This window comes from Geotrypetes seraphini, chromosome 8 (genome assembly GCF_902459505.1).
Source record: "Geotrypetes seraphini chromosome 8, aGeoSer1.1, whole genome shotgun sequence".
Lineage (NCBI taxonomy): Eukaryota > Metazoa > Chordata > Amphibia > Gymnophiona > Dermophiidae > Geotrypetes > Geotrypetes seraphini.
Genome location: NC_047091.1, coordinates 59,918,530 through 59,943,062, shown reverse-complemented (window position 1 = coordinate 59,943,062; position 24,533 = coordinate 59,918,530). Strand labels below are relative to the sequence as shown.

Here is a 24,533-nt window from a genome sequence, read left to right as displayed (position 1 = left end):
CAAGAGACAGACAAGAAGAAAATAAACGCGCTTTTTTTTCCCCCCTTTAGTAAAAGAACGACTTTAGTTGGACAACTTTTATTCTCCCATTTTCCTGTAGTAAGATGACGACTACGTTGCGGTGAGATGCTTCCGGCCCGCCCTTTCCCTTTAGCAAAATGGCGATTTCAGCTGGACAGTGTCGCGCTGCCTTTTCTTTTTACTGCTTTCCGGTCCGCATTTTCCCTTTAGTAAGATGGCTACTACGGTATCAACATGTTGCTTTGCGGCCTACCCTTTCCCTTTAGGAAAGATGGTGGTACTGCCTCCACGTTTCCGGTCTAAAGCCCTCCTCCTCCGGTCTCGGGATTCCCTTTTGCAAAATGGCGGCGCCCGGTGTGGATGTGCTCCACACGGCCTCTTTCCTGGGCTTTGAGCCCGGTTCGTTGCCGCCTCGTGTCGGTAGTCGGCGGAAGCGGCTGAACAAGAATAAGAAGAAGACGTGGAAGCGGCACTGTCCGGCGCTGGATGTGGAGGAGTTTTTGGAGGATGTGCGGTTGCAGGAGCGCACGGCCGGGTGAGGGGGGAGAGCCCAGCTGTTAAACAGATGGGCCGGATGGGTGACTTTTGCCTCGTCCTGGATTTATAGGAGAGAAACTAGAATCAGAAAATAATATTAAATATTGAACTAAGGCCAGTACTGAGCAGACCTGCCTGGCCTGTGTCTGTATATGGCCGTTTGGGGGAGGATGGGCTGGAGAGGACTTCAATGGCTGGGAGGGTTTAGATGGGATGGAGTAGGTTTTGACGGAGATTTCGGCAGTGGGAACCCAAGCACAGTACCGGGTAGAGCTTTGGATTCTTGCCCAGAAATAGCTAAGAAGAAAAAAATTAAATTGAATCAGGTTGGGCAGACTGGATGGACCATTCGGGTCTTTATCAGCCGTCATCTACTATGTTACTGTGAAACTCAGATCATTGGGGCAGGAATTCAGATTCCAGGACCTGATTGAGAAACGAGGGTTATTTCAGCTTTCACCAAGGAGTGTGACTTATGTAGTATTAATCATTGGTGTTTATTAACTGGTTAGGTACAGGTTGTGTGTTTCACTTGCACAAGTGTGTTGGGTAATTATCCAGGAAAACCTAAGAAGGGTCAGGCTGCTAGAGATTTGAAATATTTGCTGCCAGGTACCAGTGATTTAGAAAAGCTGAGTGGAGTGTCATCAAATCTTTATTCACCTTTCATTGTGAAGAACATAAGAATAGCCTTACTGGGTCAGACCAATTGTTGAGGTACTTAAGGCAGGATGCATAAAGCTCCTGCAACCCAAAAGAAAACACCAGGTTTGGAGCAATTTTGATTTGCTTGGCTATGTTCAGCACAAATAGCATAAAAACATAAGAATAGCCTTACTGGATCTGACCAATGGTCCATCTAACCCAGTATCCTGTCTTCACAGAGGCCAATTCAAGTCACAAGTACCTGATAAAAACCCAAATAGTTGCAGCATTCCATGCCACCGATCCAGGACAAGCAGTGGCTTCCCCCATGTCTGTTTCAAGAGCAGACCATGGACTTTTGGGTTTGCACCATTGAGCGATACAGAGGCATTATAACATTCTTAGTCTTGTTTACCATCCCTTTTCTAATAATTATTAGCATCTTGTTTGCTTTTTTGGCCACCAAATCATATGCACAATTTTTGTATCCCAGTAAAAGAGGGAGGAGCTGTGCTTGGCACCTACTCACAAGAGCTGAGTAGTGGGCACAGCTCTTGTGTACATGCTCAGTATAGTTCCTGATCACTGGAGCTTTCGAGCAAGTTTATTTGTTGTTTCACATGTGATATAGACGCAGCTGTTCATGTTTTGTGTGAATCTAATGTAATCTAGTATTTGTGCGTCGTGCTATGCCTAAAGGTTCAAGGCGACTTACAATACAGAAAGGAGAACAGATAAGTACATTGCGTAGAAGCTAGGATAAATATTAAAATACAAGGATGTGCTAGATGAAGATTAAGATCTATGGGATTTCTTGAGATAAAGGCTTTTGTTCCAAGTGGAGAAAGAGAAGGAATGGTGTAGCAAGAGAAGTCGTGGGAGGTACATTGAAGGAGCATTTAGAGGAGGAATAAAGTACAGCAAGAGGTTAGTGAGATACAATGAGAGTTGACATGAGGAGGATGGACTCTGTTAATGAATGTGTGTCCCGTGCCTAACAGCTGCGTTTTTACTATAGGTCTGGGACACACTCACAAAACATGCACAAATAGCTACTGGCAGCTCCAGACCTGATGGAATATTTTACACAGAAAATTTTGCATGGTAGGTGCTGGGAGTTCCTGCTGTGCATTACAAGGAGCACTCATTTTAATTCTAATGAGCTCATTGTAATGCATTTGCATAGAATTGTCAGTGGCTGCTACTGCGGATGGTAGAAACCCCTAAGAACCTTTTTGTGCATCAATGGCTGAGTTGCCTTGCAAGTAAGATTGTCTGATTTACACTGGGAGTTAAGAATAATTTTTGTTTTGTTTTCCATTCCTAGAGGCCTTGTGGCAGAGAAGCCTGACGACAATCTCTTCTTTGTGGACACAGGGAATGAGGAAAAAGGTGTGTATTAATGTGGTGTGAAATGGAATTCAATTTGAAGTTCAGGAACCCTAGCGGTTTCCTGGTACATCACATTGCTAACCTTCTGTTTCCCCTGGTCCCACATTTGTGTCCCTTTGAAATAGAGGGGCCTACTAAAATATGTAGAAAAAATAATTTGCTGAACCTCTCTTCCTTTTTCAGTTTCTCTGACAGTGTATGGGAGCTTGGAATTATGATCTATTCTGTTGGAGGTGTTGGTTCTGCTGTCTGGAAAACATTTTAGGATCTAGTATTTGTGGTTTGGTGTAGGAGCAAAGGCAAGCTGTCTTTAAAAAAAAAACACAAGAAATAGTTCAACAGCTAAGGTTCAATGTATCAAAAGCACTTGGATGCAGAATTCCAAGGGACCATTACACAATCGGGAGATGAGATTGCAATGTGCCCTGAACGAGAAAGATCTCCAAGTGACTTTTTATCTCAGGTTGCAAGCCATTGTAATAAGACAGTGGTCACATCCAGAGGAATTCTGTGCTCTACAGAGTGGTGTAACCTGGAGAAAAAAAAGAGAATGATGATGCTTCGGCATAAATCATCAATTGGACCCCATCTGGAGGTTGTACCTCAGGATAGAGATAAGGGATGAAGTTGTGTAAAGAAGCTGCCTAACTGATGTGGGTCAGGCAGTGCTAGAAGCTATACTTTAAAGATGCATGCCTTAAAGGAGAACAGGGATAGGGGGATACAATGGTTTCAAGTTTATTATAGCTTGATATACCGCTTTAAATACCAAAGCTGTTTACATAGTACAAAATTTTTTTAAAAACCAAAAAAAGAAATAGTTAAAAACAGGGGAAAGAACCTATAATTCAGTTGATGAGACATGCAGAAAAGGGAAATGGGAGAGAGAGGTTACAATTTTCAAAGTAATAAGGAAGTAATGGACAGAACAATATGGTAAAGGAAAATACATAAATTAACCCTTTTATCTAAATCTCAAACGCACAAATTTCTTAGCCTGAAAGATAATTTTGACAGCAATATTTTGAAAAATTTGTAATCTCCTGATCTCTTTTTGTGTGATTCCATAATAAAGAGAATTGCAGTAGTCTAAAGTAGAAATAACCAAAGAATGACTAAGTATGTTAAGAGATTTTGATTCTAAGATAGACGAGAGAGAACGCATCATCTTAAGTTTGAAAAAGCATTTCTGAATTACTGAACTAATTTGTGCTTCAAATGAGAGTTTACTATCCAGAATCACACCTAAAAGCTTAATAGTTGGAACAAGCTGAATAGGGATTGAAGAAATGCATAGTGGGGAGGTAAGGATTTTGTTCTCCTTTGTCGAAAGTAACATGGCCTTTGATTTATTAATGTTAAGCGAGAGAAGATTTTGACAAAGCCAGTTATTAATAACAGTTAATTTTTGGCTAATTTCCTGAATTTCCAATGGGTTAGAAGAATGGATCGGATGAATAAGTTGAATATCATCCGCATATGCGAAAACAGTGAATCCAGTAGATTGTGTAATAGTAAGAAGAAGATACAGAAAAAGATTGAACAGCATAGGTGATATCTCAAAGGTAAAAATAGATAGGAAGCAAATGTTTTTTAGAGAAAAGAATGCTTTCCGATGAGGCTTCACAAATATGAAACTTCCCAAGAGTTCTGATTCAGGAGAGAAATCGGAAAAAAAAACACAAAGCAAATTCAAGAAAACTACCAACATGTGCACCAGGCAAAAGGGAAGAGAAAGTCAGATCAATTGGGACTGTGCATCATACTGAGTGTGGAAACCATGCAGTCAAGATGAACATTGCAGACCTTATATGCTATCTTTTTTTTTCTCTGTTTAAATTTATTTTAATTTCAGTAAGCTGTGTTTTCTCTTTCAGATTTGAAGCTAAACAAGGGTAAGAAGAAGCCACTAAGGATAGACCTGATCCTGCAACCGGATTCCAAAATTCTCCCTCCAAAGGAGTAAGTGTCAAGAAAAGATTTTGAACCCTTTTTCAAATTTTTTTACCATGTGGTAAGCACATGATGTGTCAAGTGTCTTTGGAAAGACTCCACAGCTCTCAGGTGCAAATTAGCTTGAGGCAACGAGAAACTCCTGTTCTGGTTGGAATAATAATAATAGCTTTATTTAGATGACTTTCAAATGGGCTTTAAAATGACTTTAACTAAACTATAGAGACTATGGGGCTCGTAATAATAATAAAAGTCCAAAAACTGGCCTAAGTCAGTACTTGGACGATCAAAAAGACAGGTCGTCCAAGTACCGATAATCAAAACTGGTTTGTATCTAAAACCAGCTTAGGCCTTTTCCCTGCCTCTGTGCACCTAGAGCGAAAAGGGGTGTTTTTGGAGGAGTGGATAGGGTGGGATATGGGCCGACCTAGACTTAGTCGTCCAGCAGCCATAACCAAAAGAGTTTGACAGGTTGCCAGATGGAACTTATACGTTTATGATAGATGCTGGTTAGAGAATTGTGTTTAAGGGGTTTTGGACTTGGACAAATTTTTGACGAGAAAGAGGTATAAAGATAGATGACTTAGCGGCAAACGCCTGGACGTGTAAGCAGATAATTCTCAAAAAAATATATTTTGGATGTACTTTCGAGAATGGACTTTGGACGTTTCTGACTTTGGGCACCTAGCATTCTAGGCCCAAAACGGACTTAGACATATTTTTTTATTTTGCCACTCCTCGTGAAGAAGACTGGGCTGGTGTACCAAAGAGATGAGTGACTGGTGAGGATCTGAGATTTTAAGTACCAATCCTGGTCCTGCCACAGACTCTGTATGATGATAAAGTTGCTTTATGTCTGCATTCTCAGTTATAATTTCTAGCTCGTATCACTGATTATTTTGTCTCCTCTGTGCATAACTTGGTTGTGATTTCTTTTGTCACTGATGAGTGAAAGTCATGTTACACCACAGTTGGTGACAGCATGTAGTGTGTGTGTGGGGGGGGAGGAGTTTGTTTATTTCCTGTAAGAATATGATTGGGTTAGGAATCCTGCTTAATTTAAGTCCAAATTCCTGAAAAAACAGGAATGGCTTTTCAGTTCCATTGCCGTAAGTATTTTTGGTTGTAACTAGGGACTTAAGATGTTCACTCTATTCTCAGACCTTTGAATTATGTCATGTTGATCCCTTGCAAGCTGGGTTCAGTTTAATAATGAGTTGCCCTGTTTTTGTTGGCAGTGTATTAGCTCATCAGGTCCCGAATGCCAAGAAGCTTAAACGGCAAAAGGAGTTTCAGGAGAGGCTGGAGAAACGAGGAATTCTGCCTCGGAGGCAGCGACTCCTCCAAGCCAAGTTACACAGACCCTTCACAAAGAGCAGGATCCCGACCAACAACCAGCCTGACAGGGACTTCTATGATATCTGGGGAGAAGCAAGTGAGGCACAAAAAAGTAGTACCCTGTCCTTTTTTTGTCCTGTGTGTCTGCTGCTGCGTGGCCAGCAGGTGGTGCTGTTAGCCTTCACCAAACACCTTTTGAGAGTAGTGAAGCTGCATTAATCTGAGATGCAAAAGCTGAGGGACCCATTATAGCAGTGGTCTCAAACTCAAATCCTTTGCAGGGCCACATTTTGGATTTGTAGGTACTTGGAGGGCCACAGAAAAAATAGTTAACATCTTATTAAAGAAATGACAATTTTGCATGAGGTAAAACTCTTTATAGTTTATCAATCAACCCCCCCCCCCCCCCCGAAGGCCTTCATGTTCCCCCCTTCTTTGCAGTGTCCTCCAGCTTCCCCATGGCCTCCCGGTCTTAGTTTCAGCTAATTACCGCAGCCTGCAAAGAGGATTGCCGGTGCTGTAGCATTCCTTGCAGGCTGCCATTGGTCTCTGCCAAGATCCCGCCCCTTCCTCCAATGGGTGCAGGATCGTGGCAGAGGTAATGTGCTGCTGAGGACGATAGCAGCCTGCAAGGATCACTACAGCACCGGCAATTCTCTCTGCAGGCTGTGGTAATTATCTGAAGGTAAGAGCGGGAGGCTAGGGGGAACCCGGAGGATGCTGCAAAGAACGGGCAGCACTAGTACAGGCAGTACCTGGTGGGCCGCAAGTTTGAGACCACTGCATTATAGTGTCCAGATGTGCTAAAACAGTGTCTCTCAAACAGGGTGTGCTATGAGAGATTTCAGAATTTTACTTTAATTTTTTTTAATTCCCTTTATTTTTTTAATTATTTTTTTGCATTTTATCCTTTTTGACAAAACAGTCGAAAACAAAGAAATAATACAATACTGGTTCTGACATCTTTGAATTAAAAAAAAAAGAAGAAAATGATACATCAAATAAACAAATATATCAGGAAACTTCCTGCCATAAATTCAAAGATATAGAACTAAACCCAGGAATCAATTATACCGGTTTGTATAGTTAGTCCTTAATAAAAAAGGGGGGACAGCTATGATTTTACTGAAATTTTGTCAATTAACATATACAAAGAAAAATAAAGGTATGGCTGGTTGGGCTCTAAAACTTAACTTCACTGAGCTGATATTGAAGTAGGGAGTCTCATGAATTACTACTCTTGCTCATTAGCTAAAAAAATTCCCTTTCTTTTTTTTTTTTTAAATTCTTTATTCATTTTCGTATGTTACAACAAATGTAGCAAATAAACTCATTTAAAACTTAAAGATACACACTTGATTAACTCTCATATAAGCATCAAATTTAACATTTCATTACAAATTAAAATTCTATAATATTTTAAATATTATGAAAGAAATCTAACATTTATATCATCCTTATTGAATCTAATAATCCCTCCCCCTCCCTCCCTCCCTATTCAATAAATCATAAAATCATCCTTACTGTGAAATTATTGAAATACTCATGTATTATATAATAACAACAAGTAAAACCCACCCTTTTCCCCCCTAATCAAATACCTTAACATGGGAAAAGTTAATCATTCATTACAAAAATCTGTTAACGGTCCCCAGACTTTCTGAAATTTATTAATATAACCTTTTTGCGTTGCTATTGTGAGCTCCATTTTGTATATATGACACACAGAATTCCACCAAAAATTATAATTTAACCTGTCATATGTTTTCAAATTCCCTTTCTAAGTATACCGTAAAATAGATGACATGTATGTCGGGTACGCAAAAGTCTGTCAATATTATGAGCAACTGCCCAGACAAGCATCATTCTTTGATATGATTGGATCTTGAAAACTGTTGGCAAGAAATTTTAGTTTAAATTTTATTTTTTATGCAGTAGTTATCCTAACGAGCAACAAAGTAATCAAGGCTTTGTTACTGTTTGGATATTCTTATCTTTGCGAACTTGGATTTTCAGCTCCAACAGAAATTAAATAAGAAAATGACTGTAGATGGTGTATGATGAAATGCGTGTTTGCTTGTCGACTGTCGAGCCACATTTTGAGTTAATTTGCATTCAAAAAACAAGCACATCCATCACATTGATTAGCAATTCTATTCTGTCTACTTTTAGTTTCACCATTGTTGCAATTACCCATACAAAGCTTAAAGAACTTTTAATAAATAACTTTCAAATTTAGGCCCCCTTTTATCAAGCTGCGTTAAGAGTTTTTTTTACCGCAGTGGCCGGCAATAAAAAACCCTAATGCAGTTTGATAAAGGTGGCCTTAATTTTTTGGTTTTTTTGCCACGAAAATCGTTTGCTCTGTTTAGTGTGCCGCGAAAAACATTTGTTCCGTTTAGTGTCCCAGAGCTAAAAATAAGTTTGAGAGACACTGTGCTAAAAACTCTGGTTAAGCTTCTCTGATATATAGTGCTGGCATCAGATCCTGCAAAAGCCCTCATTAGTCCCCCCTCTCTGCAGGATATCATTTGGCAGTGGTTGCGCTGTGCACTCTAAGCTAGTTCCCCTTCTTAAGTCTTGCTTTCTCATCTTTGCACAGATCCCCTGGACAGTTCACTCGCAGGAAAGGACAGCTGGTTTCTAGAGCAGACAAAGAAACGTGCTGTGAAGGTAAGCATGGATGATCTGAAACAGCAGAGGGAAAAATGAAATGGCAGCAAAGGACCAGGAAACCTGGGAGAGTAGGCATGTACAAGGTGTAACAATTCTCTGCACCCTGGGGAGGGATCAGGTGAGGTGCTGGACTCGTAGGGGAGGGAGGGAAGAAAAGGGGGAGAGATGTTGGGACGCATGGGGTGAAGCAGGAGCGAGAGGGGGTGCTGGACCCGCAGGAGAGAGGCAAGCAGGCAGAGTTTACTCTTTCATGGTTAATACTGTTTTAAGTTGTTTTGGATATCAAGCGTATAAGGTTCTGGAGTTTATCCAAGTCTGTTGTGTAAGCAGGCATAGAAAGTTTGGTCACTAGAACATGTCCACGTGATTATTTTGGGGCTAGTAAGGGGCCATCCAAGGTGGTCTAGAGAGTGAGATGCCAATAGGTTAGATGGATCCTGGAGGAGAAAGAAAACCGATGCTACTAAGAGGATGTTCTCTGTGTTGCTTATGATATATTAATGGCTGTTTTGGCTCTTCCCTACGGGCAGCACTATTTCCCTTATCTTGTTCTTCTCCTTCCCTTGCAGCGCCCTGGTCGTTTGAACCTAAAACCCTCCCCTCTGCCAGCTGTGGAAGTGATTGCCTCTGGTGGATCCTACAACCCCACTTTCCAGTCTCATCAGGTATGTATGCAGCAGTGGAGTTTAAATGTCCCACTCCTCAAGGTTAGTGGCTTGGTGATGAAAGAGGAGAACGTAGAAAGGAGAGGCAGCGAATGATTTCTGCAAACTGGGGGCCAGTGTAGTAACCTTGCATTAGAGCCATGTTTACAGCTTGGAATATGGCCTTGTACATGTAAGTATGAAACTCCCCAGGACAAAAAGGCTGTGTACAAAAAAGGTGTCCTTTGGATGCACTCGTATGAGTACACAGGTCTGTGTTAGCAGCAGGTATATCTTTGCACACAAGCATCAGCTTTATGAGGTTCACGTGTGTATGCCTATATGAATGCTATTTTGGGTGCTGTGTCTCCCCTCCCCCCGGTAGCTAAGTTTTTGGTTTTTTTTTTTGGGGGGGGGTTACCTCTTTCCCTCCTTGGTGTACCTTGGCAGCATTCCTGATTCCTGGAGATTTCAGCAACTCAATTTTCACTACCTGTGCAACCCTGCAGGCTTTCCCTTCACCTTGTCTTGCCCTCACTTCCTGTGTCCTCTCTGGTGGGGAAGCTACAGAGGGGAAACCTGCGGGGCCAAAATGATTTCTCTGTGGTCGCCAAGGATGCCACTGAAGTGCACCAGGGAGGAGCAGATACCGGGTCAGTTTAGTAGAAGGAGAGAGATGCTGCTACTGGAAGGGCCTGTGCCCACCCCTTCTATCCTACTGCAAGGATTGTATGTATAGAATAGTACCACCATTTGTCAGCACACAGAATTGCATAAGCATACATTATTTTGCGCATAAACATTAATATTCTGCGTATTTTTCAATGTTTCAGCCCGCCTCTCTTGCCCCTCTTCATCCCTACTTGGTTTTTGACTTATCGCCTTCATGGAAGCCCAAAATAAAGTTGCAGGTCCTGTAAGTTTGCAGTAAAGAGAAGAAATGATTGTGGAAAAATGAGATTACCCCTTCTCTCCTCCTCAGACCTTGTATTAAAATTCCAGCATTAGAAACCCTGCACTCAGCCTTTGGGTCTCGTATCCCCATTAGATGGTGAATACCTTTATTATCATGACATTTAAATGAGCTATGTGCCGATAGCGTGAGTGTTTTTTTTTGTGTACAGTTAGCTTATCTGCAAAACTAGTTCTAGCACAGGTCTCACACAAAATTATCCACACCATCTAGTGCGTTTTATTGCATTGGCCCTGGGTGTACAATTCCTACAGACATTATGCACGAAGGCTACTCCTGTTATCGGAAATGATTATTCAGCCCTACGGTATATAAGAAATAAATTACATTACATTACATTACTATTTACCAGATATTGGGGTAGTTTTCAAAAGTACCTATGTAGATACAAAATCCATGGATGTTTTACCCAGGCTTGTTGCACCTTTTTTCCAGAGGAAAAGTGCAAGCATTCCCTCCTCTTGAAAACTTCCTTTTTAAAAAAAAAAAAAAAAATTCTTTATTCATTTTATAATTCACAATAAGTGTACAGTAAATATCAAACAATTAGAATGCAATATCACTTGAAAATCTACCAAATCATACAACAAAAAGATATAACCCCCACCCCCTCCCACTTCCATATATAACAAAAAATATACCACATGAATATAACATCTTATCATTCATTCATATATGTTATTAATAGAAATCCAACCCCCGCCCCGATCCACATGTAAGAATTAAAATTGGGAAAAGTGTAAATTATTCATTATAATAATTTAAAAATGGCCCCCACACATCCTTAAATTTATTATAGTAACCTTTTTGAACTGCCAACGCTCTTTCCATTTTAAACACATGACATACTGAATACCACCAGAAACAATAATTCAACCTTGTACAATCTTTCCAGTTATACGTTATTTGTTGAAAGCACTCTTGAAAACTTCCATTGAAAAATAGCTACAGAAATTTGCACTTTTTTTGTATTGAATTTTTTTCCCCTTCAAAACAACTTGTGCAGATCTATATGTTTTTCGCTGCCTTCAGTGTAATTCCACCCCCATGCCTACCTGATTTTTATCTACTGTTGATTATTTAAAACAATTGACGTCCCACACCACTTGGAAATCTAAGCAGGTTACAATAACATACATCTTTTTGCTCATATTTATCTTTTAGTGGTTCTACTGATCTTAGAGAAATGCAATTTAAAATCTTGCACCGTGCTTATATCTCAAGAGCTTGGGGTAAGGCTATGGGATGATGCCACTTGTTCCCATTGCCAGAAGACCACGGGTACCCTGGTCCATATGTTTTTGGAGTGCCCTCATGTGGCCGTCTGGCTTCAGATTCTCTCCTTTCTAGATGACTTGGTTTGGAGACGGGTACCTGGGATTATGACCTGTTGCTGTTAGGGGATCAGAGGGAGCTCTTACAAGGGGGATTTGCTCATCCACACAGGAAGTTTCTATACACTGTGCTATTGTTGGTGAAAAAGCTCTTGTTACAGCATTGGGTGGACACAACACCTGCATCCTCTGATGTTGTACCTTTTGTATTGTGTGCGCATTGCATTTGCTGGTATTTTATTTCTGCTCTCTCATGGTTGTTTCTTTCTGCTGCCCTTCCTGGACTGTTTGCAATATTATTGACTACTCTTGCAATGTAGCCTCTGTTTTCTTGTTTTGATGTTGGCTGCTTTTTTTTTTTTTTTTTTTTATTTATCAAATTTTTACATGTTATAAATCAAGTATCCACTTGTACAGAAAGTTGAAGAAAAGCAAGAAAATAATACTCAAAGGTAAAATACATAATAATCAAATAAAATAAAATAAATGTTTAGCTTAAATTCAGCTCAAGTCCTCAACAATAGATCCAAGAAGGATAAGGCGGACATATTAACAAATGCTAACAACTGCTAACAACTATCAATTCAATTATTAGGAAAACAAGATCCCTTGGCTGAGAAAGGATATCATTATTCAAATGCACTTCACTTTGATTTTCCTTCATCCAGCCGAGTTCCTGCCAAAAAAGCTGTCAACTGGAATGGTTCAAAGAATACATATTTCTTCATATGGTATTGTATTACACATTTACAAGGGTGTCGAAGGAAAAAAGTCCCATCAATAGATGTAACACCTGGTTTCATCAAAAGAAACTCTCGCCTTCTCCTCTGGGTTTCCCGTGCCAAGTCTAGGAACATTAATATTTTTTGTCCAAGAAATTCTTTCATTTTATTTCTAAAGAACAATCTAAGCAACCAATTTTTATCTGGAGCAAGAGCCACAGTAAGGAGCAATGTTGCCGGAGATGCAAGCTCTCTATCCGAAAGTTCCAAGATTGCTGAAACATTAAGTGGTTGATTATTCTCCTGTTGTTTAGATGGTGATTTAATAGCTTTCATTGGTAGGTAATATACTTGAGTAAGTGGTGGTAATGTATCCTCTGGAATACCCAAAATCTCCAACATATAACGTTTCAACATATCCCTAGGTGTCACCGAGGCTATCCTAGGAAAGTTAATCAGTCGGAGATTATTATTACGAGAAAAATTCTCCAAAGATTCCAGTTTTCTACGCATATTTGTATTATCTTTTATTATTGCTTCATTAAGCTGTTTTGATACTTTTAACTCCTGTTGTATATTCTCAATAGAATTCTTAGATTCACCAATTTCAACTTTTATGTTTTTATCTCAGTTTCTTGAAAAGTAATTTTATTTTCCAGCTGCAAAAGCTGGGGCTTAACCGACTTGGCCAGGTCAGCCACTAAATCCCAAATTGAATCCAGTGTTACTTCTCTGGGTTTTTCAATAACATATGAAGGATTAAAAGTTTGAATAGTCTCACCAGTTTTCAGCAGTTCCTGGCAATCCTTCTGCTGGCTTGAAGTAGACCCTGATGTTTCCAAGTCCTCGGTGTTTCTTGGACTCACCTGAAAACTCAGGGAGTCCATCTCCACGCTCCCCTCTTTGTTCTCCCTGGCCTCCGAGGGTAGATGCATGCCTTCTCCCGGCAGCTCCTCCACTCGTGGGGAGCTGGTAACCTGAGGAGGTGGGGGAGGTGCCCTAGCGTCGGGGCTCAGCGTTGTGTCTAGCCCCAGGGAGATCACCTCATTTCCGCCCCTCTGAGGCGTCTCCAGCGGGGGTGCCGACGCTGCCGGGATATCCTGCATCCGACGCAGGAGTTCTTTTATGTTGCCGAACGAGGGGACCGCCGAAAGCTGCGAGGCTCCAGCGGCGCTGCGACCTCTCCTCTTCGGCATTCTAAGTAGGTAAACCTATTCGGCAGAAACTTTTTCCAGAAAGTCTCCTCCGGGTACTGCTCAGCGTCCGGGACCGTCGGCCATCTTGGATCCCTGAACTGGCTGCTTTATCAATAAAAATTATTTTAAAAAACCAAACAATAACATCATACTAAATAAAACAAAGAAATGAAACTACAGAAAACAAAATGAAAACAATAATAATTCAAAAATCCACAAGAAGAATCCTAAAGAAAACTAGAACACTCACCCAGGCCAGGATTCTCTAACCAGCACCGATTTTTTTTTTTTTTTTTTTTAAGGTGCCCAAGCTCAGTAAAAAAAAAAACCCAAATCATTTTTAACTGAGTTTCAGAGCACCTGCTGGTACCTAAAAAACTGGCACCATGCCTCCATAGGCTTTTTATGCTGCCTAATGCCACTGTGGGCATGGCTAACACTGGAAGTGGCATTAGGTGGCCTTAAGCGAGGTTCATGACAAAGACGCTAGAAATGTAAGCCCAAAAAACCCTGGCCTACATTTAAGGCACCTGTCTTTCCTGCAGGTGCGATTCTCTAAATGGCACTGTTGTGTGATAGACAATATTGGCGCCATATAGAGAATCCGGGCCTCGATGTCTTAAAACAAAAGCTTGCTACTTAAATACCTACAATAGAAAATGACACAGGGATAAATTTTTCCCCGTCCCTGCAGGAACTCAGTTTTCCCCATCCCTGCGAGTTTTGTCGCTGTTCCTATCCCTGCTCCATTCTTGTAAGCTCTGCCTTAACCGCACAAGCCTCGAATACTTATGATTTTAAAGCGTTTGAGGCTTGTGCAGGTGAGAATGGAGCTTGCAGAAATGGGACAGGAAAAGAACTCTACGGGATGGGAAAGTGAGTTTCCGCAGAAACGGGGAAAAATTTATCCCCGTGTCATTCTCTAACCTACAACACCTCCCACCTTGCTCACCAGTTGTGGGTAGCACTTCATAGAACCAGCCCCAAAGATCTCGGTTCAGAGTTCGTAGGGCCTGCTGGAACAAAAATGCCTTTGATTGCTTTCTAAAAGAAGTTATATGCATAAGAGTACAAAGTTCCAGCAGCAAAGAGTTCATAAAACGGGTTCAGCAACTGAGCAGGCTTATTTATACTTTCACTTAGGCAGAATTGCTTGACAGAGGGAACATCAAGCAAAAATAGAGTGCAATGAATTAGGAATGTGATAAAATTTCAATACAGAACATGTATGAACTGGAATATATGTGCATTTTTTATCAACCTTGCCAGACCGGTACAGCTTCACTGATGGGTAATAGCTCATCATGACCAGCAGGTGCAGACTGAGACCAAAACTTTGGTATAGTACATAATAGCTGTCTCTCCCTATATACCTCAGTCTTCTCTCTGTCTCCAGCAGGTGTTGGTGAGTTGTACCCATCTCCCCTTGTTAGGGCTGTTAGAATTTGTTTGGGGCTCCTGGTCTCTGTTTAGTGCCGGACTGAGCTTAGGTGGGCCCTGTTTGGGGGTCCGTCCGTCCGACCTCGGGGGTGTCACACCTGACAGGTCTCGTGCTGGGTCCCTCCCCCTCCTCCACCTCCCCACAAATTTTGGTAGTGGTGCCTCAGCGATAAGCCTTGCCACCAATACAAGAGGCTTGGAGAGCCGGTGGAGTCTGTTCTGTTAAAAAAAAAAAAAAATCCTGAGCCAGTGCCAGTCTAGAGTTTATCTCCTGTGCTGTGTAATTGTATTTTTTCTTAACCGGCACTTTTCTTAGGCAGCTAGGTTTGTGTATTGCGCAGTGAGCACTTTCACAGGGAGAAAGTGCTCCAGACGCGAAGCACTCGCGGCCGGCCTGTGTAAGTGCTTTGCAGGCCGCCGCTGGCATCCAGGCTTCCCCTTTGCGAGTGCTTCACGAACCAGCAGCTGACGGTGGGTCGCTACCCATGCAGGGATTTCCCCAGCCGCTGACAGTAGGGAAAAAAGGATTCCCTTACCACTGAAGCTGCTGGGGATTCCCTTTTCGCTGCTGCCAGCTTGCCTGCTTTAGCGGCTGGAACAGTTCAGGCTTCCCAGCTGCTACAGGCCGCGGAGGGGTCGTTTTGACGGGAACCTCTCCATTTTTGGCGGGAAGCACCTCCATTTTGTCTGCAGTCTCAGGTGACCTTCATTTTTGGCAGGAACCTCTCCATTTTTGGCGGGAAGCACCTCCATTTTGTCTGCAACCTCGGATGACCTTCCCCCTGTATTGGAAAGACAGGGGCAGGTTTCTCATGGGTCCTATGTTGTGGCAGTGAGTCCCATTGGGCCGCCAAGAGGTTTTTCCCCTGATTTTATTTTTGCTCTATGCAAGGCTTACTTTCAAGCAGCTGGGGGTCCTGCTTCAGCCATGGGGGTCTCTGGGGCTCATTCCACTCGGGGTCAAGCAGCTTCTTGGGCTGAGTCTTCTCTAGTGCCTCCAGTGGATATTTGTAAGGCTGCAGTTTGGTCTTTCCTGCATTCTTTTGTCAGGCACGTCAGGACGCGGTGTTCGGTGAGCGTGTTCAGGTGGCGGCCCTTCAGGGGTCCCACCCATGATGAGTGCTGCTTTGGTAAGTTTGATAAAGAAGGAGAAATTAGGTTTTTAATTAATTTACATATTTAGAATATAATGTATGATGTTCAAGTGTTATATGATAGTATTTCATGTTGTTCTTTTTGTGCACTTGATGTAAGTTTGAAAAAGAATAAAGAAATTAAAAAAAAAAAAAAAAAAGGTTTTTACCTGCTAATTTCTTTCTTTTAAACCTTCCAGACTGGTAAAGCACCCCACCCTATTGTTGTCGTGTTGTTCTTGCGGGTGTTGCGCATGAAGATTTTGCTTATTCAGCGGGTTCTAGTATTTATATATAGCTGGGGAGATTGAAGAACAGCAGCTGTGGCTCGGCTGGCATAGCGAGCTATGAGGACATCTTGCTGCAGGGGCCTGTCCTATGCTTTTCCAGCAGCATTCATGTATATTATTTGTTACTCCTGTTTGGAGTATTGTTAATGTTTATAGTTTGTTTTTCTCTGTTCTGCTTGGCTATTCGGCAGACTGAGGTATATAGGGAGGGACAGCTATTATATACTATGCCTGCTGGTCATGATGAGCTGTTACACATCAGTGAAGCTGTACCGGTCTGGAAGGTTTAAGAGAGAGAAAATTAGCAGGTAAGAACCTAATTTCTCCATCTTATATCCTACCAAATCTTCATTAGAGTTCTAGGCGGATTATAGGCAACATATTGAAACAGAGAATTTTGTATATGTTACAAAGAATTATACATGCTACATGTGGGGGAAAGCAAAGAGGAAGAATTGGGGTGAAGGAATGGAAGGGAGAGATGATTATGTATATGAAAAAAAAAATAAGCCCTACCTGAAAATAAGACCTAGTGCCTTTTTTGGGCTCCAAATGAATATAAGGCACTGTCTTATTTTCAGGGAAACACGGTATTAGTCTGAGTCTCTTTGAACCCCTGATAGGGATTTCATAAAAAGCCATGTTTTTAGATATGCATACTGTGGGCCATGCAAATTTCGATGGAAAGCGAGTTCCACACTTTTGCTATTTGGTGACTGAAAAATTTACTGTGAAATGTATCATGACCCAAGTCTTAAAAAAAAACACTAAGTTCTCCAAATAATTGGTTTTATAATTCTTTATTCATTTTTGTATGTTACAACAAGTGTATCAAATAAACTCATATAAAACTTAAAGATACACACTTGATTAACTCACATATTAGCATCAAATTTAACATTTCATTAGAAAATTAGTATTCTATAATGTTAAAATATTATGTAAGAAATCTAAATTTATATCATTCTTATTGAATATAATAATCCCCCATCCCTCCCTCCCAATTCAATAATACATAAAATCATCTTTATTGTGAATTCATTCAAATATTGATATATTATGTAATAATCAGAAATAAAATCCCACCCCTTTCCTCTCTAATCAAATATCTTATCATGGGAAAAGTTAATTATTCATTACAAAAATCTGTTAATGGTCCCCAGACTTTCTGAAATTTACTCACATAACCTTTTTGCATTGCAATGGTGAGTTCCATTTTGTATATATGACATACAGAATTCCACCAGAAATTGTAATTTAACCTGTCATATTTTTGACAATTGTATGTTATTTGTTGTATTGCTATTCCAAATAATTGGTAACCAGTGTGATTCATATGCCAAGGTCATCTATTCTAAGGTTGGGGGCAGAGGATACTGTATTTTGTCCACACAGACATCAATGACCTCTATGTATGTGGCTAATGGTGTTTGAAACTCTTCTGGCAGGCACTACTGCTGCAAGCTCATGAGGCTGAGTTGAAGAGGCTGAAACAGGAAGAGAGGCTAGAGAGGCAACTGAGCTTCCCTACTGTGGATAAGGCCCCCACGGAGGTGAGGATGGATGAAGATCACCTTGGGCACAGAAAATGGCTCAAGTTTTGTAATTCAGTTTTGTTACTGCATAGAACATTGCTAAGCACAGTAATACAGGACTCTTTCTTTTTCTTTCTTTCTCTCTCTCTCTTTTTCTCTCTTCTCTCTTTTTCTCTCTCTCCCTCTCTGTCTCCTGGAAAGGGCTAATTAGGTCATGTTCTGATTTTGCAAACCTCTCTCTCTCCACCACAGTGCTAGTCTGAAGTCTGGTGGTAGGTTCCTGTAGCTGTTCTCACTTTTTTCTACTAGTAAAATCCACTTGATGTTGCAGGTAATCTGTGTCATCCAGCTTAAATGTTGCCTTTGGCTTTTGACTCCTCAGGAGAGTGCCTTCCAGGAGCTCTGCCAGGGGCTGTTGGAGGAGTCCGAGGAAGAGGAGGATAAGACAGAAGGGCCGGAGGAGAATCAAGTGGAGATGGAAGGAACAGCGGTCCCTCAGACTGCTGCTGGAGAGAAGAAAACTGAACGGCAGCGGAAGAGAGAAAAGGAAACCAGGGTTTTGGTCAGTGCTGTTTTCAGTTTCCTTGAGTCCTTTCATTGAACTCTTGGGTAGCAGTGCATGCATGTTTTTATATGTATTAATAAGACAGAGTATGCCTGCAGTACCAGAATACAATCGGCCTAGTCTCCTTTAGAGGCTTATGGCATCACTGGAGGGTCATAGACATTTAGAGAAAGGGAGCGAGGACTTGTATGCCGCCTTTTTCTCGTTTTGGCATTTCAAAGCTGGCATTCAAAGCGGTGGGCATTGGAAGATTAAGCGACTTGCCCAGGGTCACAAGGAGCAACACCGGGATTTGATCTCACAACCTCGGGATGCAGAGGCAGCAGCCCTTCCCCCTTAATGCTTTGTCTCCACATGCCACTGTTACGGCTGCACCCGAGTTTACCCACTCTTTGTCATTTCATGATATTGTTCTCCCGCTTTCTTCTGAAGACGCAAGCGTGATATGTGCTGCTATTTCTTTCACTGGTAGCTTTATGGCTGCATGTGCTATGTTGCAGAGGCACAACACATGCTAGACACTTGAGTTTTCCTTTACAGGCAGTGAAGCTACAGGCAGAGAAGACGGTGAAACAAAAGCAACAGGAGCTGTTCCAACTGCGCTCCATCAAGACAAAGGTAAAGCATCGCGAGGAGGAGCTCTCCCAGCGCAAAGTGAAGCGGGCTGAGAAACGCAAAGCCCAGGCAGCTAGAACGAGGCGTCTGGGGAAACTGAAGTAAGTTATTTCCTTTGTCAGTGTCTGCTGTAGCTTGTGTTGCTTCAGCCTGTCCTTTTCTATAACTGTGATCTCTGCCTCTCCTCAGATATGAAGCCCCCGATACAGAGGTGCAGTTGAGTCAGGAATTGGCAGGATCCCTGAGGACTCTAAAGGTAATATTTTGTTGGTTTTTTTTTTTTGGGTGGGGGGGGACGGTGCACGAGAAGCACCACTGTCCATTAGAATTCTTTTTTTTTTGGATTGTTTATTATACACTTGTTGTAAGATATGAAAATGAATAAAGATTTATAAAAAAAAAAAAAAAGAATTCCTTTCAATTGGAGGAGGGGAGTTGAAAGGGAGAGAATCCTCTCTTAAAATGAGGCTTGTTTTCATGTGAGGTCTGTCTGTATTACTCAGCCTTTTCTGAATATGTCTGCTGTTTGGAGGCTTTGCGTTCTGCCCAATGAGGAGATCTATCCTTGCGCTCAGAGCATTTCCTGCTGCATGTGCTGGGAATGTGCAGATCACATGGGGATTCTCTGGCCAGGCCGAGCAGGCATGTGCCAGGGAACTGAGGGCATTGACGCTGGAAAGGAGTCTAGGAGGGAGAAGGAGTGTAGAAAGGGAATAATGGATATTCTCTATTTTTGGGAGACTTTATTTTCTTCCCTGTTCTCCTTGAAAGTCCACACAAAAACCCCAGACCAACTAATTTCCATTTTCTTTCCTTTTCTTTGACCTTTAGCCAGAGGGCAGCATCCTGAAAGATCGCTTCAAAAGTTTTCAGAAGAGAAACCTGATTGAGCCCAGAGAGAGAGCAAAGTAAGTACCACTGAGGGTTAACTGTGGGGCTCGAGACATGATATGGTCTGTACCAACAAGCTCATTTGCTTGAGTTCTCGGTAGGAGTTTGACAGGTGTGCAAGGAAACTAGAGCTGGCGTATCATTTCATCACATAAGATGCAGAGCTTGAAGGGAATGAGAAATGGTGACTTCATTGCATATTTTGCAACACCAAACTTAAGCAGCATGTGAACTGTTGTGAAGTTCTCCCTGTATGTTCATGTACCAGCCAATTCAATTGGTGAATGATGTAAAGTTATAGCTGCTGTAAACCTGTAGGGAAGGTATTGGAGGGCTATGCATCATGGCAGTCTTGGCCTGCAACAGTCAGGCCTTGGCTTAAATGTTATTCTAGTGCAATAGGATATTCTGTCCATTCTCGTGAGGGGTGCAGAAGGAATCTACTCCAGGTTTTCAACTCCTACCAAAGTGCTGCCCCTTCAGTTTTTCCTTTTGCACGTGAGCCAGAAGGTGTTTTCTGATCTGCTCTGTATATTTATTATTTTCGGTATATTTTTTATTTTTTTTTGCAGTATTTGCAGCTATCAGTGCACCAGAGTTCCCCAGTTTGGGGGAGAACTCTGCCTGAGTGGAGAAGAAACAGACTTAGGTCTGCAGCTAGCAGGTTAATCCCTTGGAGACCTGTTTGGCCAGCCTGCAGAAATCTTTGTGGAGTTCGGGGTCTTTAACCCTTGTTCCTTAGCTCGCCTACTTAATCGCAGGGGCTTGAGCATAGGCTGTTCCTTGTTATCAGGAGATGAGTGGGTTGTGTCCACCTACCAGCAGGCGGACATAGAGAGCACAAAGTTGAACTCTGTCATATATATGATGGCTTGCTCACTGGTACTTCAGTATTCTCTATCACCACAGGCAAATTAATGGCTTTCTTCTCTTGCTGCCATGGCTTGGGAGCAGTTGCCTAACTCCTGTTGTGATTTTGCTGTTTCAGATGAGTGAAGGGATTGGGCTACATGGGTGTCTATCCGAGGCCATAGCGTGGAAGCTGTGGAGCCCAGGAGAAGTAAGGCAGAGTTATTAGAGGGGACACATCTGCTTAGTAATGCTTTTTCTCCTGAATTCATTAATTTGATATGGAGAGCTTATTTGGATAGCAGTGATACTCCATATTAAGTCTGGCAGCAAGCCAGGGGTAGCACAGGGGGGTCTGGGCGCATCAGCGGCATCACCAGAAGATGACCAGGATCCTATGGAGTATGAAGAGGAAGATCCCACTGTATGTTGATTGTTCAAGCCTTTGACACTATTAGAGATCATTGCTAACGTCCTGTGGGAGCTACAGTTAGACTCCTAGCAGACTCCTTCTATTCTGTGGTCTTTCTTCAGTGGAGTGAGAGCGCAGTCCATGTCTTTTTTTTTTTTTTTTCCCTGACATCCTGATGTGGGATGCTTTTGGGGTCTCTTTAAAGGTGGCCAAAACAATGACTAGGATGGATCCTATAACACAGGAGTGTCAACAGATGTTCGCGCAGCCTAAGGTGGATTCTTTGGTGGCTCAGGTAACCAAGCATATGTCCCTGCCAGATGTAGTATTAAAGGATATGCAGGATCGCAGAGAATGTGGTCTTAAAAAAGCAGTTTGAAGCTTTTGTCTATGGGATCAAAGCATCTTCTTTTGTGCCATGTGCTTGTCATTCCAAGATGTTTGGGCTTATCCTGGCAGAAGGCGAGCCTTTGCCCCAGCTTATGTTAGCAAGGGCTGATGCTCTCTTCGACATCAGCAAAGCCTCAGCTTATTCCATTTCAGCCCGCTGAATGCTCTGAATCAGGTAATGGGTGGGAGCTTCTGCCTTCAAGTCTACCCTCAGCAGATTCCCTTTCAAAGGACAGATGTTCAGAAAGAGTCTGGATGACCTGATGGCCAGCATGGTATATCGCCAGTCCAAATCTCTGCCTGACAGCAGACTGTGAGCCTCCTAGAGGTTATGGGTGGTCTAATGTTCTTGATTCCAGGCCCTTTCAACATTACACAGGAGGAGACTCAGCTCAGAGATCCGTTTAGGAATCATGGCAGAGATTTGCAGGACCTAGGCGAAGCCAAACCTCCGGTACTTGTCTCACTTCAATCTCCAAGTAAGCACTATGATACCAGGGCTGAAGCATTTTTTCCTGAGGATAGATGGAAGGTTTCTGCATATGCAGAGGTCTGGATACTGGTGATCATTTGGGGGAGGGTACAAGCTCAAATGCACCTATCATTTTAACAGATTGGTTTGTGGACTCCCCTATGGGATGCCTAGAAAAGGCATGCAGAGTCTTAGCAACAACACAGAGACTTGTAGAAATTCAGGCCATAGAACCAGTGCCACCAGAATTGGGCTCTGGCAAAATTCTCCATATACTTCACAGTGCCCAAGACAAGCTCAAAAGATTGGCGACCCAGCTTAGATTTCACACGTCGATGAGACCCTGAAGATTTCATGCTTTTGCATGCGGTCAGTAAGCATAGCGGTAGCTGCGAGGGAATTTCTAGCTTCCCTAAACTTGATGGAAGTCTACCCATATATTCTCATGTTTCAGGAACTCAGGAGTTTCCTGAGAGTCCAGGTGCTGGAAATCCATTATCGGTTCTCGGAGTGGGCTGGCAACAGCACCCTGCATATTCACCAAGGTGATGGTGGTGGTAGCAGGATTGCAAGTGAATCCATTTCTGGATGACTGGTTGATCAAAGCGCCATCATTCTTGGAAGGAAAACAGGCAATCACTCAAGTGGTCCAGGTCTTACAGAGCCTGGGATGAATTGTAAATTGTTGGAAGAGCCAGCTGGTTCCGTCCCAATCCCTGGAATACCTGGGAGTTCTATTCAAGATGGCGGAAGGCCTTGCCTGTCTTCCAGACCAGAGGCACATAGATGGAAGTTTTGCAGTCAGATTTCAGACATGATGGCCAAGTCAGTTCCATCTGCATGGTACTACCTCCAATTTTTAGTCTCTGTGACTGCCATTGTAGATGTGCTTTCGTGGGCTCACATGCAGCCTCTCCGGAGCGCATTGCTGTTGCAGTGGTACCCATAATTGAACTCCCTTCAAATTACACTCCTATGGACTCCAGATTCCTGCAGCAGTATAAGTTGGTGGCTTTGTCTAAAGCTGTTATTATGGGGCTTGCCCCTCAGAATAGCGTCGTAGGTAATTCTCACAATGGATGCCAGCCTGTTTGGCTGGGGAGGCCACTGCAATGGTTGCCCAGTCCAGGGAAAATGGGCAGCCTCCCAGAGAAAGTGGTTTATCAGCAGACTGGAGCGTCGGGCCATTCAGTTAGCATTGCAGAAGCTAGAGAAGATTCTGGAAGAACATACTGTCTTGAGTCTTCTCAAACAAAGCTACCATGGTGGCGTATGTCAATCACCAAGGAAGTTCCAAGAGTAAGTAGCTGATCCTGAAAGTCCACTTATTGTTTTGGTGGGCAGAGATACCCCTAAAGGCGATCTCTGCAGTGTTTATAGCAGGGGTTGACAATGTCCATGCCAATTACCTCAGCAAGCAGTCCTTAGACCCGGGAGAATGGGCATTATCTGCAGCAGCATTCCAGTCCATCATTTTTTGATGGGGTCTGCCAGTTTTCAAGGAACAAGAAGGCAGACCGTTTCTTCAGTCGAAGATCTGAGTCAGGAAGTGAAGCCTAGACGCCCTAGTTCAGCCATGACCAAAGAGCTAGCTCTGGTACATGTTTCCTCCATGGTTCGTGATAGGACAGATTCTCCACAGAATAGCAAACCACCCAGGGAGAGTGGTCCTTATGGCTCTGGATTGGCCACACAGGCTAGGTAATGCGAACCTAGTGCGTCTTCAGAGGGACAAAGGTCTCAGACTGCATTATCTGGAGGTTACTAATTAATTCCAATTGTCTGACCATCTGTTTGTGCTCAGGCTAGACACGGTAGACCAGCATCCTAGGTTATTAGTTCAAGATGGATTTGCATGGCCATCTTGGTGGCATAGATTGCCTGTGGCAAGCAATCTCCAGTCTCCTTGGAAGTGCATTCGATAAGAAGCATGGCTTATTCGTGGGTGGAAGCTCGGGTAATTTCACCTGAGAAGATTTGTAGGGCAGCAACCTGGTTCACACTGCTTACGTTTTCCAAGTTCTATAGAGTGGATGTGGCAGCATAGGAGGACACCTTATTTGGGTCCTCGGTGTTATGAACAGGCGCAGAGGTCCCATCCTAGATTTCTGGGACTGCTTTTGTGCATCCCTATTGTCCAGAATGACACACCTATTGCTCTAGAAAAAGAGATTAGGTTTTTACCTTGTTAATATTTTTTCTAGTAGATAGGTGTGTCTTTCTGGAGCCACGCCTTGTTAATTATTTCTCTACCTGCCTACTCTCTCAATTAGACGGTTACAGTCAAAGCTGAGATTTTTATCTCGGTCAAGTCCTCAAGGGTATGAAAAGTAAGGGTATGAAGAGTAATGTATTGCTATAACACATTGGGGAATGCTTGAACATCATGAATGTTTCTGATTTTGTATGGTTATTCTGAAGTTTAGATTGTTCCATTACAGTGTTTAACATATTTGTTATACAGTGGTGCCTCACACAACGAACTTAATTGGTTCCAGGAGCAAGTTTGT

The 24,533-nt window shown here is 42.4% G+C and overlaps 1 protein-coding gene across 1 annotated transcript in view; it reads left to right on the top strand.

Moving 5' to 3' along the window:
* The first annotated feature begins 332 nt into the window (after positions 1–332).
* Positions 333–24,533, top strand: part of NOP53 (NOP53 ribosome biogenesis factor) — a 44,595-nt gene continuing 20,394 nt past the window's right edge. The window contains exons 1-11 of the mRNA XM_033957064.1: positions 333–556; positions 2,531–2,595; positions 4,473–4,557; positions 5,787–5,983; positions 8,489–8,559; positions 9,132–9,227; positions 17,743–17,847; positions 18,212–18,391; positions 18,935–19,110; positions 19,199–19,265; positions 19,841–19,917. Of these exons, the coding sequence (XP_033812955.1) occupies positions 363–556; positions 2,531–2,595; positions 4,473–4,557; positions 5,787–5,983; positions 8,489–8,559; positions 9,132–9,227; positions 17,743–17,847; positions 18,212–18,391; positions 18,935–19,110; positions 19,199–19,265; positions 19,841–19,917 (1,313 nt within the window). The 5' untranslated portion in view covers positions 333–362. The remainder of the gene's footprint in view (positions 557–2,530; positions 2,596–4,472; positions 4,558–5,786; positions 5,984–8,488; positions 8,560–9,131; positions 9,228–17,742; positions 17,848–18,211; positions 18,392–18,934; positions 19,111–19,198; positions 19,266–19,840; positions 19,918–24,533) is intronic.